Raw genomic sequence first — 17,028 nt, 5'->3', positions numbered from 1 at the left:
CTGGAGCTCCCCGCACGTGCAGTCGCTCGAGGGGAGGAGCCCCTCGATCTAGCATCGCCGTTGGTGCCTCGCCGCCTTTATGACCAGAGCCGCTACTGGTGGCCCGCGTGAGGCGCCGCTACGCCCATCGCCACCTTCCCTTCCTCCACCTGCTTTTCTCCCTCTACCTAACCTCCCCGCCGGCCTCTCTCCCCTCGCAAGTCTGCCATGGCGCCCAAGATCGTCGTCGGGAATGGTGCCTCACCGCCCGGATCCCCCCTTGACCGTGTCCGCCGTCGGCCATCATTGGAGGCCCCACCATTGCCGCTCACCCTGATCCGATCGGGATCGGGAGGATCCCGCTCATCGTGCGCTGTTGACCGCATCTCGGGCCATGTGGGCCAGCAACCCATCGTTGGGCCTAAGTGTGCACTCCAGTCGGCGTGCTCTGCCAGGCACAACCCCATGTCTCCGCCTAGCTGGCCTACTCCACTTCTTTGTCTTGACATTGCCTGGGCTTCGGCTTACTCTCGCGATAAGCCCCCAACCCAACCTTTCCTGCTATCACACGCTGATATAAGCGAGGGTCCCGATCTTTCAATGAGATGATAACTATCGATTTGGTGGAGGCAACTTTGACGATCCTACTACAAACGTGCACGATATTGCACCTTAGCAATCACTAAACCAGTCTCCAAGAGGTTATTGACCACGCCGGAGCACGATCAACCTGACCACGAAGGTCTATTCCTGCAAACAATCGAAAAACAAGCAAGAATATGATATTGCAATCTGAATATTGTGAATATATATGAAGTATTGATAAGGGTGAGGATCCGAAAGCGGTCTTGGTTTGGTCGTTGGACACAAACAAAGTACGCGAAGTTGCAATGGCTAACTTTTAACTAAACAAATCCCAAGCAAAAAGCTACTAGATTGATCTACTTATATGGGAGCAATGGGCCGGGTGGCGGCCAAGGAGGTGGGAGGACGTGATGAGGACATGACTACCTTGGATATTATCACAATCATTGCATATGCGTATTTATTTGAGGTGATTTCTGATAAAATTCATGCAATAATTTATTTATGTTATCCGGAACAAAAATACTTCACATGTTTTTATTTTATGCCTAAATGCAGAATGGCCGAACACTTGTATGAACCACATGTGATGACAAGGGAAGAGGAAATGGTTGGATGCTATTCAAGAGGTCCTCTCATGTCAAAGGAAATAATTAGTTGTTGTTCAAGAAGTTCTCTCACGTCACTTTTATCCCAAGAGAAGATAGAGTCCAAGTCTCTCGCGTTATGGACTCAGATTAGGACTACACAAACATGCTTGTACCAAAACTCTAAGAACTTTTACATCCGGACTCCGAATTGCGTGATTCTTTTTGGGATGCAAAGTAGATTTTATGTGCTTTCCAACCAAATTGGAATCACCTTCAAATACGTCCGGAGCATGAATATATCGGTAAACAATATGACATTGCACCAGAATTTGAGTCAAACAACGAGTCCAAAGGTGTTGCATGACCTCCACTTGGGCCCATAGGCCTTGTACGACCTAGGGTTAGTTTTAGGTTGCCTTGGGACGTCCTGATGAGGACATGACTACCTTGGATATTATCACAACCATTGCATATGCGTATTTATTTGAGGTGATTTCTGATAAAATTCATGCAATAATTTATTTATGTTATCCGGAACAAAAATACTTCAGCGGTTTTTATTTTATGCCTAAATGCAGAATGGCCGAAAACTTGTATGAACCATGTGTGATGACAAGGGAAGAGGAAATGATTGGATGTTATTCAAGAGCTACTCTCATGTCAAAGGAAGTATTTAGTTGTTGTTCAAGAAGTTCTCTCACGTCACTTTTAGCCCAAGAGAAGATAGAGTCCAAGTCTCTCACGTTATGGACTCAGATTCGGACTTCACACACATGCGTGTACCAAAATGCCAAGAACTTTTACATCGGGCCTCTGAATTGGGTGATTCTTTTTGGGCTACAAATTAGATTTTATATGCTTTCCAGCCAAATTGGAATCGCCTTCAAATTCGGATGGAGCGTGGATATATCGACCAAAAATATAATGTTGCACCAGAATCCAAGTGAAACAACAAGTCCAAAGGTGTTGCATCACCTCCACTGTGGCCCATAGGCCTTGTACGACCTAGGGTTAGTTTTAGTCTGCCTTGGGACGTCCTCCTACCTCCTTGGCCATCACCCCTTGCTCCTATATAAGTAGATCAACCTAGTAGCTTTTTTGCTTGGGATTTGTTTAGTTAAAAGTTAACCATTGCAACTTTGTGTACTTTGTTTATGTCAGCCCAATTGGAATGACCTTCAAATTCGTCCGGAGCGTGGAGATATCGACCAAACAATATGACATTGCACCAGAATCCGAGTCAAACAACAAGTTCAAAGGTGTTGCTTCACCTCCAATTGGGACCATAGGCCTTGTTCGACCTGGGGTTAGTTTTAGGATGCCTTGGGACGTCCTCCCACCTCCTTGGCCGCCACCCCTTGCTCCTATATAAGTAGATCAACCTAGTAGCTTCCTGCTTGGGATTTGTTTAGTTAAAAGTAAGACATTGCAACTTTGCGTACTTCGTTTCTGTCCAACGACCAACTAAGACCGCTTTCGGATCCCCACCCTTATCAATACTTCATCTATATTCACAATATTCAGATTGCAATATCATATTATTGCCTGTTCTTCGATTGTTTGCAGGAATAGACCTTCATGTTCAGGTTGATCGTGCTCCGGCATGGTCAATAACCTCTTGGAGATTGGTTTAGCGATTGCTAAGGCGCAACATCATGCACGTTTGTAGTCGTATCGTCAAAGCCGTCTACACCAAATCGATAGTTATCATCTCATCAAAAAATCTACTTTGCAGCCCAAAAAGAATCACCCAATTCGGAGTCTGGATGTAAAAGTTCTTGGCGTTTTTGTTACACGCATGCATGTGCAGTCCAAATCTGAGTCCATAACGTGAGAGACTTGGGCTCTATCTTCTCTTGGGCTAAAAGTGACGTGAGAGAACTTCTTGAACATCAACTAATTATTTCCTTTGACATGAGAGGACCTGTTGAATAGCATCCAACCATTTCCTCTTCCCTTGTCATCACACGTGGTTCATACAAGTGTTCGACCATTCTGCATTTAGGCATAAAATAAAACAGGTGAAGTATTTTTGTACCGGATAACATAAATAAATTATTACATGAATTTTATCAGAAATCACGTCAAATAAATATGCATATGCAATGATTGTCATAATATCCAAGGTAGTCATGTCCTCATCACACGCTATGAGCGGAATATGTTATCTTGCGCCCGCTGCTAGGGAACCCAGTTTCGGCCCGTTTGCGTTTGGGCTTTTCAGCGCTTACTACATACTCTATTATATCGCGCTCACCAGTTTAGGCCCGTAGTTATTGTTTTTAGTTCGGCAGTTTTATCAATTTTCAGGACATGCATGAATTAGATAAAATGCATCATTTCAAAATGTTAATAGCTATTTAACTGTGCATCAGACTAAAATAAATTATATATGTGAAATGTCCAGAATTTTTTGTCGATTAATAATATCTAACTTTCATGCATGTTTAAACTCCATTAGCCATTGCAAACTGGTGCTAGCCATTGCGGACTGGTAAGTGGATTCAAAATTCTGGGAGGAAGAGGGGGGTTGGGGCGTTGGAGCTTTAGGAGCAAGGAATGGCGATGGTGTGCGAGATAGAAGGTGCGTGAGGAGCCTGAGGTGATGGTTTTTGCCTTTTATGGCTCGCCAGAATACCGGTCCACTACGCCGTAAACTCCGCCACTTCCCAATAAAATTGTGCGATTATGGGCACGTGGAATAAACCCAAACCATAAACCATATCTCTCGAAAAGAGGGCACGATCTCCATGATAGAACGTGTAAGTAAAATGGCCTCAAACCTCTCTTTCATAAAAAATACGGGCCATAGCCGACCGCGACCTCTCGAATAAGGACATATACTTCATTATCAAATAGTCGGCCTAGAAATTATGATATATATATATATACATCTTTTTCTGTGCATTTAAAGAGAGGAAGTCATTGATAGCTGAGCTATCATCAGCTAAAGGAAGGGAAGAACTCGCCTCGGAATCCAGAGCTCCTATCGCGTCATGATGGAAGAAGATTTCGACATTGGAGGCCACATCGGGGGCTACTGAGGGATTTCGTGAATAAGGGGTCCTTGGGCCGCCTTCCTATTCTCGTGCGCCAAACTATGGGGCTTGTTCAACTAGCAGTAGAAGCATCGGACTAAAGATGGAATCTTCCAAAGACTTCATGTACAATCCAAGGCGATATAGTAATCGACATATTCCTTCTATGTTGTAACAGACCTTGTGTAAACCCTAGTACCTCTAACATCTATATAAGCTAGGGGACATGGCTCATAGGACACATTAAGATCATTACGATTAGGGTTTAGACCACAACATCCGATCTCGTAGTAGATCAACTCTGTACTCTATACTATTCCATCAATAACAATAAGAGTAGGACGTAGGGTTTTACCTCCATCAAGAGGGCCCGAACCTAGGTAAAACACCGTCTTCATCATCTCTTGCTACCCGTTGACCCTAGATCCACATATCGCACCCCCTACTCAAGATCAGTCGGTTTTGACACCCACACTCATTAGTACTAAATGACTAAACAATGTCCATCATCACTACTAATAATTAATGATCATCATCATTACTACTAAACAATGACCATCATCAGTAACTGACTAAACAGAGCCTACACTAACCGACTAAATCATGACCATCATCAGAAGCTCCTACAATGCAAATTGCAAATACCAAAATATGTGCCTGATTCTTACGGGTTGAGCACAAACTAAAAACATCCTGCTCGTCTCAAATCCTTCAATGTTACACGACGCTCAGCCGATAGCCGATGCTCGATGCAAAGATCCACGAATGTCGTCTCGATGCCCATTTAGTCTTCATGTTTAATGCTAGCAGGAATCTACACGACCAACATAAACCAAATACGCTAAATCAAATAACCAAATCGCCAAATCACCCAATCAAAAATCCTAACCCTAATCCTAGCCCTATCACTGCCCTGGTACTTGAAAGCACAATTGCTCCCTAGGGTGGTTTTGATAATTGATCACAACATATGCATCATTGGACTAATATGTTATCCAAGTATTTTTAAGAAAAGTTCAAAAGATGCATTGGCTAAAGGCTTCTGTGGAGATGCCCCTTGATAGAAGAAAACAATTAGATTGGCCCAAGCTTCAAGCTAGAAGACTGTTCATTTAATATTTGTGAGAAATCACTTTGAGTCCATAGGAAAGTCAATACTATTTAAAGGGGGGTGAGGTATTAAAATGAACTTGTTGCTCGAGTGCTTAGAGATAGTCACCAAAAATACTCGGTCATTTTCCCACATAACCATTCTGCCCAAAGCCTCATACACAAAATCGGTGCCACCTACTTTCTCAATTCGGCCCTACTAATTTTCATCTCACACAAAATCCTAGACAAGGCCACAAAATCGGTGCAACCAAAACCGTGTCGGTGCTACTGAGTTTAGGTGACCAACTTTATGTTGCCTCGGTACACAAAATTAGAATTTCCGAGTTTGGATATCGGTGTCACCGAGTTGTGTCATCTGACCATTAGCCACCTTTTTGATGTCATTGTGTTCTGTATATCGGTTCCACCGAGATTCAAAAGTTGCCGCCTTTAGTGCAAGTCGTACCACCGAGTTCATGACCTCGGTGTCACCGAGTTGGTCACTTTAGGTGTAACGGTTGGATTTTGGGGACTACCTATATATACCCCTCCACCCACCTCTCATTTGAGACAGAAGCACTCAGAACATACACTTCATCGCCAGATCCATTTCTCCGAGAGAGAGCCACCTACTCATGTGTTGAGACCAAAATATCCCAATCCAATCATTTGAAACTTTATCTCTAGCCTTCCCAAGTTGCTTTCCACCAAATCAATCTCTCCTACCCATGCCTATTCTGTGAGAGAGTGATTGTGTGTTGAGGAGACTATCTTTAGAAGCACAAGAGCAAGGAGTTCATCGTTCTACCCCATCTAATACCTTTTGGATGGTGGTTCCTCCTAGATTTGTTAGGTGTCGCTTGGGAGCCTCCTACTTCGTGTTGTGGAGTTGAACCAAGATGTTTGTAAGGGCAAGGAGATCGCCTACTTCATGAAGATTTACCGTGAGTGATGCTAGTCCTTCGTGGACGGAAGCTGTTGTGGAATAGACAAGGCCGCTTCTTCGTGGACACCTTGTGGGTGGAGCCCTCCGTGGACTCTCGTAGTTGTTACCCTCCGTGGGTTGAAGTCTCTACTAACATGGACGTACGATAACGCCACCTATCGGAACCATGCCAAAAATCGCCGTGTCAACCTCATGCGTTTGATCTTCCTACCTTACTCATTTACTTTACACTTGCATGTTTTACATTCCGTTACTATACTCTTAGAATTGCATGTGTAGGGTGTACTTGACTTGTCATAATTGTTAAAACTGACCCACATCTAAAATTGGGAAAATGCTAAGTTTTTATCTTGTCAAGTATTCTAATCACCCCCTCTAGACATACTTTCGATCCTGCAGTATTGCATGCCGTCGGAGGAGGAGCCGATGTCCTGCATGCTGGACAAGTCGTTGCTGGTCTCATCCTCGAACACCATGGCGCGACGGTGGTGGCGGCGGACTGCGCGGCGAGCGACACCGAATGGGAGAGAGACGAGGGCGAGGCGGCGAAACGAGGGAGAGAGTGCGGCTGGTGGCTCGGTTCGACCTGTCCTGACCAGATAGAATGTCTGAGTCGTCTCTGTCCGAGTCAGCGGAGTGGGTCGCGCGGGAACGCCAGCATGTCACCCGATGGATGGGGCTGCTCGATCGGATACACGGCCGATACGTGCTTATATGTGTGTCAGATCTTTTTGCGACACTTAGATGTTAGAATAAAACGAGGCACTCCATCAATCATCCGAGGACCAGGCAATCACACGAGCACGACACCGAGATTTGTTAATGAGGTTCACCGATATGGCTACATCCCCAAGGAATGACTACGGGTGCTCCTCCCCGTCACACCGTCACAATACCGCACCCGGCCGCCTTGGGCGCCAGCACACGCCGCCGGCTCCCCCTGCACACCTGTGCTATTATGTTGGCATAGGTTACATCGTGTGTCTAGCCCCGCTATATATGAGAGGCCTAGGATACAAGTGTCCTTCTTGGACACGACTACATATCCTATCTAAACGCAATACAACTACAAGTCCAACTGTAAGTTACCTTGTACACAATATTCGACACAACTCTAACAAAGTCCACCTTGGCGAATATTCTCCACCACCTTGAATTCGTCCGTGCGTCAAAGTGAACAACTCATATTGGATGTCGCACATAAGAGTTACCTGAACTCAACATCACTGCTCTTCCTTGATCGCATGTCTGAAACTTGAAAGAATTTCGCCATTGCTTGTAGTCATCCCAAGTCAAATTCGCAGTTGTCTTACCACATGTATGACCACCACAGCCCTTGCCCGTCTCCATGTCCTGTGCGTACCGCACGCCTCGCCACTATTACCGCATCGAGCCTGCACTCTCCCAGTCGAGTCTCAAGGGTCGCAAACCCACACTGCAGAGTACCACCCATCATCACCGACCGATGACGAGTATCACGTTTTCATGAGACCACCGAGCTCCAGTCTGAACCACGTGTCACTCTCTTTTCCCCTAGTGAAGTTCTTGAGACTTCAACTCCACCTTCAACATGACTCCATGGTAGATAATCAGCCCACCCCTTGTGCCTCGTCGACTTCAAGCTCACATGTGCACCGTCTTGAATCAACCCCGCGCCATAGTCTTGTCGAAGCCACACAAGCCCTAGAGCCTGCGCCGCGTGTTTCCACGCCCAGAAGTCGATCACCATTAGCATCACGCTCCTATGTTGTCGTTGCTGATCCTACCACCGTCTTCTAAACCAACCGACTCGCGTTGATCCGTCAGACTGTCCAGTCCAACCCAACCCAGTCGAACTTGTCCGACTGCATGACACGCTCCAGGCACGCAAATCATTTTCCATGAATTTCCATCCATGACATGATAACTCCATCTTCGCTGGCATGACTTCCTGCAATGTCTTGAAGCATCTCTATTGTGCCAACAATCTTTCACCCATGTCTGCCATAACCCAAGGTTCTCAGTCCCATCGAACTTCTCCACCTCAAACCTGGTACCCGTTGACGCCATGGTTTTTTGTACAGCTGACCCTGTGAAAATTTACTAAGCTATTCTGTGACGCCAAAGTACATCAGCAAAACCCAACGCGGTCTCGCATCCGTGGACTAGTAGCAATTCCAAACAAAAGAAAATCCTTCTGGTATTCACGTGATGGCTCTCTTGCACAAATTCCAGTGCTTGCTAATTGCTTTGCCTTGCCCTTGCCAATTCCGATGTACGCTATCACGCTGCAATTTTCTTGGCGGATTTGATCTTCCTGTATTCGAATCATGTACAAGGACACGATCCTTTTCCTTTAACAAATCTCACAGTGTCCTATCTCTGATCAAACCAGCAACCTGTCCATGGTCAATTAGCTACGGCCTCCTGCTGCGCGCACTGTCTAGCATGGCACTCCATCACGTGCGCACGGTTGTGGTGCCGCCGCCACACGCCCCGTGCTCCTTGCCAGTCGTCATCGAACCGCAAGCATACGCCGCACTATTTCCATTGATCCATTGAGCCGCCTAGTCCAATCCGACCAGCCGCCTCGTGATATGCTCCGTCTTGATCTCGTCTGATCACGGCGATCCGAACGGCTTCCACGAAAGAATCCCCAATCAATCTCGATACAGATTTCCTTGCCATACCGTGTTCGCACGAACTGACAATGATCAATCCCTTAGATCAATGATCCAGCAGCCTCCGAACAACCTAGCTCTGATACCACTTGTTAAAATAAAACCGAGGCACTCCGTCAATCATCCGAGGACCAGGCAATCACACGAGCATGACACCGTTTGTCACATCCCTGATCCCTATTAGGTTTAGTAATATGTGCTCATATTTTCTTTCACTGCATCCAAGGAAATGAAATGAAAAACCCAAAAGCAAAGCAAGAAAACCAAAGAAAAACCCTAGCAACCCCTGATCCAAAAGCATTTCAAAATTGATGTCAAATCAATAAACCCAAAATGGCCTTAAGAAAAGTTCACCTTATCTGATAAATGTTGAAAACAAAATATCAGAGATGAAACTTATTTTCAAAGTACTTTTGGCATTTTAAAATTATTTGAAAAGCTACTGAAATCAATTATATATTTGTTTTCAAATAATTCAAAGTTTCCAAAAATGATGAAAACTTTACGAGTGGTTGGAAATATTCCAACTAACCCCCTAGTATTTTTCAAACTATTTTAGGAATAGTTTGGAGCCAAAAATAAAACAAAACAAATGTCAGAAAGAATAAACAGAAAACAGAAAGGAAAGAAAATGGAAAAATCCTATCTAGCGCTTACCTGAGGCCCAACCCACCTTAGCCTGTCGTCTTCCTCCTGCCAGTCGGAGAAGGAGGTGGCCGCCGCGTTCCCCGACGCGCCCACGTAGCTGCGTGCCTGCGTGGCCGCCGCGTCGCGCTGGCGTAACGGGGATAAGCTCCCCGTAGGCCTCCCCGAGCTCATTCCCTCCCCATTCGCTCTGTTCTCTCTCCCCCTTTTGGCCACCATGACCGCAAGCTAAAGCTTGAGCTCGTCGTCGCTCCTGTCCCTCTTCCTCTCTCCTGAGCCGCGCAACGGATTCGCCTTCACTCCCTGAAGCTCCCCAGCTAGTCGCGCGACGCCAAGAACCCTTGAGACGCCGTGAAGCCATCGTCTTCTTCCTCGGGTCACCGGAGTACTCCACCGTCGTTCTCCCTCCTCAGGCCATCCCCGCGCCCACTCTAGACGCCTCTGCACACCCCGTGAGCTCAGGGTCCTTTCCCCTAAGTTTCCCCCCTCGATCCCTTCCTCTAGGCCCTGATTCCACCACAGTCCGACGAGATCCGCCGCGGGACCTCGTCGTCGGTAGCTCTTCGGTGATCGGCTGGTCCATCTGAGGCCACCAATGGCTTCAGTGCATCGCGTAGATGCTGTAGGAGCCCAGCCCCGCACGTGATGCCCTCTGTTTCGATGACCCCGATGATGCCCGAGCTTCGGCCGCCGCCAAGCTCGTCGCCGATGTCATCTCCGGCCATCTTAGCTTCGGGTCTTTGCAGAAATGGAACCGCGGCTGTATGCTGGTTCGTTTGGTGCCCTCCGACTTGCATTTGGTCGACGGAGTTGCATTCCCGAGCCCCTTCGCCGTTCTGGTGGTCGCCGGAGGCTCATCGCCGGTGAGATCGACCTCGCCGCCGGTGGATCTGACCCCCCTCAGCCTATGACAGGTGGGGCCAGCCCCTGGCTAATCAAGTTTGGTAATAATTAAAAAAAACTTATTTAATTAACTTAAACACACACTGACAGGTGGGTCCTCCTCTGTTAATTAACTAATTAAGTTAAATCTAAATTAAAACTAGCCAGAGTCACTGACCAGTGGGTCGCACTGGTCAGGTTTGACTTTCAACGGCCAGTTGGACCTGCTGATGTCATGCTGATGCAATAAAGCTTTTTCTGTTTAAAAATAATTTGAGTATAAGTTCAAAACTTTGGAAATTCATAGAAAATTGAATATAACTCCAAATTTGACAAATAATATATGTAAATGGATCAGAAAAATTCAAGGAATCCAATGGTGCTATTTGCAGGCACGAAAAATAAAGTTATGAAACAGCATCAGGTCAAATAAATTAAAAGAATGTAATAAATTATAATTCAAATGATATTTGAATTATGATTTCAAATCAAGATCACCCCAAAGGGTTCTGTTGGTCATCTCAAACCATGCTACATTGCATTTCATGCATCATTTTGTTGCATATGTTTGATATTGATTGATTGTTGTTATTCTGGTAGGCTCCGCCCCTCCAGATACGTCTGATAACCGACTGACGGATATCACCCCTCTGCTGAGCAACAAGGCAAGAAACCATTTTGATCATCCTGATAAATCCCATGTTCTCGCTCCTGCTCTTATTTATTGCATTAGGTCAAAATGCTTTCAATGCTTTTACCACGTTAGTTGAACCCACTTCCTTTGCATGACCTGTCCTTGTCACAGTAAATAGCTGAACCTTGCAACCTAGCATACCTGGTAGATGCCTGAGCCATGATGTGCCTTATCCTGTTATGCATGCTATGCTTAGAGTTGTGTATGGTCCGTCATCTCGGTGATGAACAGGATTGTGAAAAGGTGTTTAGTTGATAAAGGTCGTGTGTTGAAGCTGATTTGCTAAAGGTACCGGTGAAAGGCTATGTAGGAGTACATGGCGGGTTGTTTCATTGGAACCGTCCTTAGGAACTGAGTTCCGTGTATGTAATCCAAGACTAGATACTACCACACGTTGGCATACTTAGTTGACCCTCTCGAGTTATTAATCGCTTAGTACTCGGTCCAGGAGTTGCAAGTAGTTTCTGGTGTTTATAGTCATGCTGGAGGCCGTGCGTAGCGCTGACCTTAGAGGTGGGCTATGGTGCGGTAGGCAGTGGCACGGTGTACCAAGTGGCACCCGGATGGTGGGCTTGGGAACCCTGCGCACATCGTTTGGGGCCGTGGAGGAAACCACGGCCGGACTTCTGTGCGGGTTACCCTCAGATAGGCGATAGACCTGGACTAAGTATTAGCGTGGTTAACGGTCGTGGCCGACTCCCTCGCTCGGCTTCCGCTTGAAGGTTGCCGAGATGCATGACGTGCACATGGCGATAAGTGGCGAGAGCGTGTGTGAAGAAGTACACCCCTACAGGGTTATGATCTATTCGAATAGTCGCGTCCGCGGATATGGACTACTTGGAAACTTGTGTTGTTCATAGATAACTATAATGGCTACTCATAAAATTGTCAAGATAACCGTGAGTGTCGTGGACGGCATTCCCGTAGGGAGACGGAATGATTCCTCATCGGAGTATTATTGTGGTGTTAGTGGACTCGTGTGCGAGAAACATAGTTGTCAAAACTATTTTGAAAATGCAAGTTGTCTATCCAAGAGTCAAATGCTGGCTTTCCGCATGAAACCCCACAACTCCTTGATGATAAATTGCATGAGCAGATAGATTTCCTAAAGTCTTGCTGAGTACTTTTGTACTCACGTTTGCTTAATAATTGTTCCAGAGGTTGTTAATGGCCCTAATGGAGGGTTCTACCTAGACATCGACGACGACGAGTAGCTGGTATCCCAGCTACGATCTGGCCCTAGGATGGGTGTGTAGATAGTGAGGCCATGTGCCTTTATCTTTCCATCTGTTTGTACTCAGATAGTTTTATATCTTCCGCTGGCTTGTAAGAATTGTGTGTATGACTTGTGATGATGGGTTGTGAGACCCCTACCTTGTAATATTATGTGTGAGGCTCTTCCGAGCCTTTTAAATAAAGTTTGTATGTTTATGGTTATGTTGTGATGCCATCGATGTATCTATACATATCGGTATGCCATGCGTACGTGTGTTGTACTTGATATGTATAGGGTTCGAATACCTAGTCATATGCCTTAGTAGCACTCCTTACGGGGAAATGCCCCTTTGTGATTCCATCGAGCCATGGTAGTTCGCTACTGCTCCGGACACATTGGCTGACCGGCATGTGTCCTTCTTAGCTGCTGTGTCTGTCCCTTTGCGAAATGTCTCGCGTATGTAATGGAGTCCTTGTAGCTTGCTACGACTCGTCTACATTCGTTGATGACGGACACCTGCTTTGCTGGGTCATGTATGCCTGTCCCTGTACGGAACTGCCGCTTTAGCTTATGACTAGACATGTCGATGAGGGTTTTTTGACATTGGATTGCTAGCGACACATTTGCATACGCGAGTCAAAAGGCGCAAACGGTTCCGGCTAAGGTAAGGCTACAACCATGGGGATAACCGTGCGTGAGACCGCAAAGAGATGCGATGTGTTACAGACTGGATTCATATGGCTTAGGATCGGGGTCCCGACACCGAGATTTGTTAACGAAGTTCACCGATATGGCTACATCCCCGGGGCATGACTACGGGCTTTCCTTCCCGTGACACCGTCACAATACCGCACCCTCGCCGCCTTGGGCCCCGGCACACGCCGTCGGCTCGCCCTGCACACCTGTGCTATTATGTTTGCATATGTTACATCGTGTGTCTAGCTCCGCTATATATGAGAGGCCTAGGATACAAGTGTCCTGCTTGGACACGACTACATATCCTATCTAAACACAATACAACTACAAGTCCAATTGTAACCTACCTTGTACACAATATTCGACACAACTCTAACATTAGACTTAGAATTGGTATTGATACGTAAAAATTGACAACTGATACCAATTCATTATGATGTTTAACTCATGCAATTAACTCTAAAATCCGTTAGCAATCATGCTGTCTATCTTGGGTACTGTCGGCCCTTCGACTTAGGCTGGTCATAGTGGGGAGTATCATATAATAGTATCATGCATATGATACTATTGTATGATACTACCTTCATAGTGCATAGTATCATAAGGTTGGCCAAAGTGGGAATAACTTAGGTGATATCATATACTTGAGACTAGCAAACATGCTGATGTGACAGATAATTAAAGAAGAAAGAGATGGTTAGAGTAACACAGGTAGATACCATAACATGTTAAATTCTTTGGTACTATGTGTCATGCATGTTAATAAATGATGTCATCTATGATACTAGTTTATGATATTATGCATTATGAAGGTAGTATCGTACAATAGTATCATATTCATGATGCTACTATATGATACTCTGCACTATAACGAGCCTAATGTAGTAGAAGTATCATAGATGATCTTATTTATTGACATGCATTGACACATAGTAGCATAACATTTAACATGTTATGGTATCTATCTATGTTACTCTAATCATTTTTCTTTTTTAATTGTGTGTCATATCAGCATGTTTACTAGTACCAAATACGTAATACTATCTTAGTTACTCCACTATGACCAGACGGGTTGGATGGAACCGTGCAATGCGTTTGTATGAGCACTTTACTATCTCAATTATCAGGAGACGTGATGTGTGGCCCTTCGTCACCTCCCGGAGAGGACAGAGGATGCGCCGACGCTAGTCGCCGAAGACAACGGGTATGAAGCAACGTAGGACTCGTTGCCCTCGGCGTTGTGCATCGAGGCCCTCGCGGTGAAGCTCCGATACGTCGGCGCTGGCTCGGGCATCGGCATGTCGCCGTCGAGGTACTGCACCACCTGCCGTATCGACGGCCTCGCGGCGGGCGTCGGGTGGGAGCACACCAGGCCCAGCCTGAGCACCGCCGCGGCCTCCTCGACATCGTAGGTGCCGCAGAGCCGCGGGTCCGCCGTGTCCGTGACGTCTCCGTTGTGCCAGCGCTCGAGCACCCAGTCCGCGAGCACCAGCCGGTTGTCGTCGACCGTGCCGTGCTCGATGGGTCGCCGGCCGCAGGCCACCTCCAGCACGAACGAACCGAACGCAAACACGTCCGTGGCCGGCGTTACCCGCCGCGTGCACGCCAGCTCCGGCGCGAGGTAACCCATGGTGCCCACCACGCTCGTAGTCTGCGGATCGGTGCCTCGGTCGTACAGCTTGGCCAGGCCGAAGTCGCCGAGCCGCGCGTTCATGTCGCCGTCCAGGAGCACGTTGCTCGCCTTGATGTCCCGGTGCACCACCACTTTCTCCCAATCCTCGTGGAGGTAGAGCAAGCCGGACGCAACGCCTCTAATGGCGCTGAGCCTCTGCGCCCAGCTCAGCGGCGGCGCGTTCCGGTCGTACAGCCAATTGTCCAGGCTGCCGTTGGGCATGTATTCGTAAACCAGGAGAAGCTCTCCTTTGCGCCGGCAGTAGCCGAGCAGCTGCACGATGTTGCGGTGCCGGAGGCGGCCGAGGCTGACAACCTCGGCTACGAACTGCTTCATCCCCTGCTTCGCGCCGTCGTGCGACATGAGGATCTTCACGGCCACTTCCTTCTTGGACACCCGGAGCACGCCCTTGTACACCCTCCCGAACCCGCCCACACCGAGAAGTTGCTCGCCGTCGAAACCGCCGGTGGCGCGGTAGAGATCCTTGTACGCGAACCGATGCGGTCCGAACTCCACCTCCCACTCCTCCCTCAGCTCCGCGTACCGTAACCGCCGCCACACGAGCAGGGAGACGCCGGCGACCACCACGAGCGCGAGGATCGGAGTGGCCACCGGAAGGATGACGTCGCGCGCCTTGGACCTTCGCTTGCTGTCGCCGATGCGGGCCGGCTTGGGGAGGTTTGAGTAGTCGAGCAGCGGCGCTGCCCCGTCCAGCGCGAAGCTCCAGCCCAGCACGTAGTGGCGCGTGCGGAACGGCCCCGTCGACGACGAGAGGCCGACATACGCCGTGCCGTTCAGCACCGGCGAGAGGTCGATGGTGATGGAGATGAGGGGCTTTTTGGGCCTGGGCGCCTCGACGGGCGCGAGGGTCACGTTGAGCACCTTCGATCGGCCGTCGTAGTCCACCCACACTTGCATGGCATCGCCGCCGATGAGAGTCAGGTTCTTGAAATCGCCGGTGCCGTCGTCGTAGTAGCCTGCAGGTTCGGCCACGACCGATGCCAGGCCGTTCACGTCGACGCCGACGTGGTTACTGTTGATGTCCCGAAACTCCGGGTTGAGGATGGTGTCAAGCTCCACGGCGAAGACGTGGTTGCTCGCGTTGCCGTTGTTCTCGGGGTTGAAGAGGCCGAGGAACTGGCTCGGCGACGCCATGGACAGGTTCTTGGTCGGCGCGAGGAAGAAGGCGAGGCCGTTCCCGCCCACCGTGACCAAGTCAGTGACAATGGCGAACACAAAGGTGGCCGAGAAGGACCGTGCGACGGTGCCGTTGGTTGCCGGCTCGTGGAAGCGGAGGGGCGTCGGGTGGAAGGCGCTGCCTTTGAGCTGGGACGTGATGTTGGTGAGCGCGAGTTTGCCGTCAGGCTCGACCACGGCCATGCCGTCGAGGTCGAGCTGCGCACCAGCGAAGCCGTTGTAGATGAACTGCCCGTCACCGCGCGCGAGGAAGTGGAAGAGGAGCAACACGAGGAAGGAGACGACGGATACAGGCTTGAGCCGCATCTGGAGTCAATTCTGTGTCTCCTACACGATTTTTGGAAAGTGCGATCAAGCCAACCAAGCATCCAAGCAGACCTTTAAGATGGAAGTAACTAACACTTTGGTTTTTGTTCCCTCTTTGACACGACACAAGAGGAAGACACAAAGATAAAGTCAACCGAGTGAGATCAAGATGACACACCACAAAGAAGAAAGAACAAGAAAGGATCATGTTCCGAAGCCTTGATCAGCAAAGTTATCATTACTAACTACCAGAGTACTAATCTTAATCAAATTATCATCATTCTGTCTGCTAGTTAGATCGCGACTTCTCCTCGATGTTATTATTTTTTCATCCTTTGTAACCTTGTTTTTTTTTTGCTGGGTCCTTTGTAACCTTGTTATTTGTATGGTTTTTGATCCGGTCATCCTCATAAATAGGATTAATTTGTTTAGATTTATGATTGTGTTTTTGTTACAAACTGGACTAGGCAAAGCATCAGGAAAAACTCTTTGCTTTGACAACATTTTAAGCAATATATTAAGAATCCCTTTCCGAGTGACCGTTCAAAAAACAATCATCCACACCAGTAACAACTCTAACCCTTCTAGTAAAGTCAAAGGCGGCTCAACAGCCGAGTCAAACTGAAACTAAAAACTGAGCACTACATCGATGAGATGTTTCGGTCTCATATTATGATACTACCTCCGTCACGGTTTAAAAGCCACGGTTAAATTTACGTACATTTTTATAATACATAAGGTTTGAGGCACATATATTGTACTTACTCCTAGCAGCTAATTTGTAATCCGTTGTACTACTTCTATATCCATGTGTAGTGTGAATGTTAATT

General features: G+C 47.5%; 1 protein-coding gene across 1 annotated transcript; it reads right to left on the bottom strand.

Annotated features, from left to right (window-relative positions):
• Nucleotides 1-14,011: 14,011 nt before the first annotated feature.
• LOC123429675 (L-type lectin-domain containing receptor kinase SIT2-like) lies at nucleotides 14,012-16,621 on the bottom strand. The gene has a single exon (XM_045113691.1). The coding sequence runs from the start codon at nucleotides 16,196-16,198 to the stop codon at nucleotides 14,174-14,176; it is 2,025 nt and encodes a 674-aa protein (XP_044969626.1). The 5' UTR covers nucleotides 16,199-16,621; the 3' UTR covers nucleotides 14,012-14,173.
• Nucleotides 16,622-17,028: the final 407 nt, after the last annotated feature.

The sequence above is a fragment of the Hordeum vulgare genome, chromosome 1H (assembly GCF_904849725.1).
Source record: "Hordeum vulgare subsp. vulgare chromosome 1H, MorexV3_pseudomolecules_assembly, whole genome shotgun sequence".
Classification (NCBI taxonomy): Eukaryota; Viridiplantae; Streptophyta; class Magnoliopsida; order Poales; family Poaceae; genus Hordeum; species Hordeum vulgare.
This window is presented reverse-complemented; position numbering and strand designations above follow the sequence as displayed.

What these genes read in the sequence shown, in the direction of transcription:
- LOC123429675 (XM_045113691.1), bottom strand. Translation starts at nt 16,198, where the DNA reads ATGCGGCTCAAGCCTGTATCCGTCGTCTCCTTCCTCGTGTTGCTCCTC.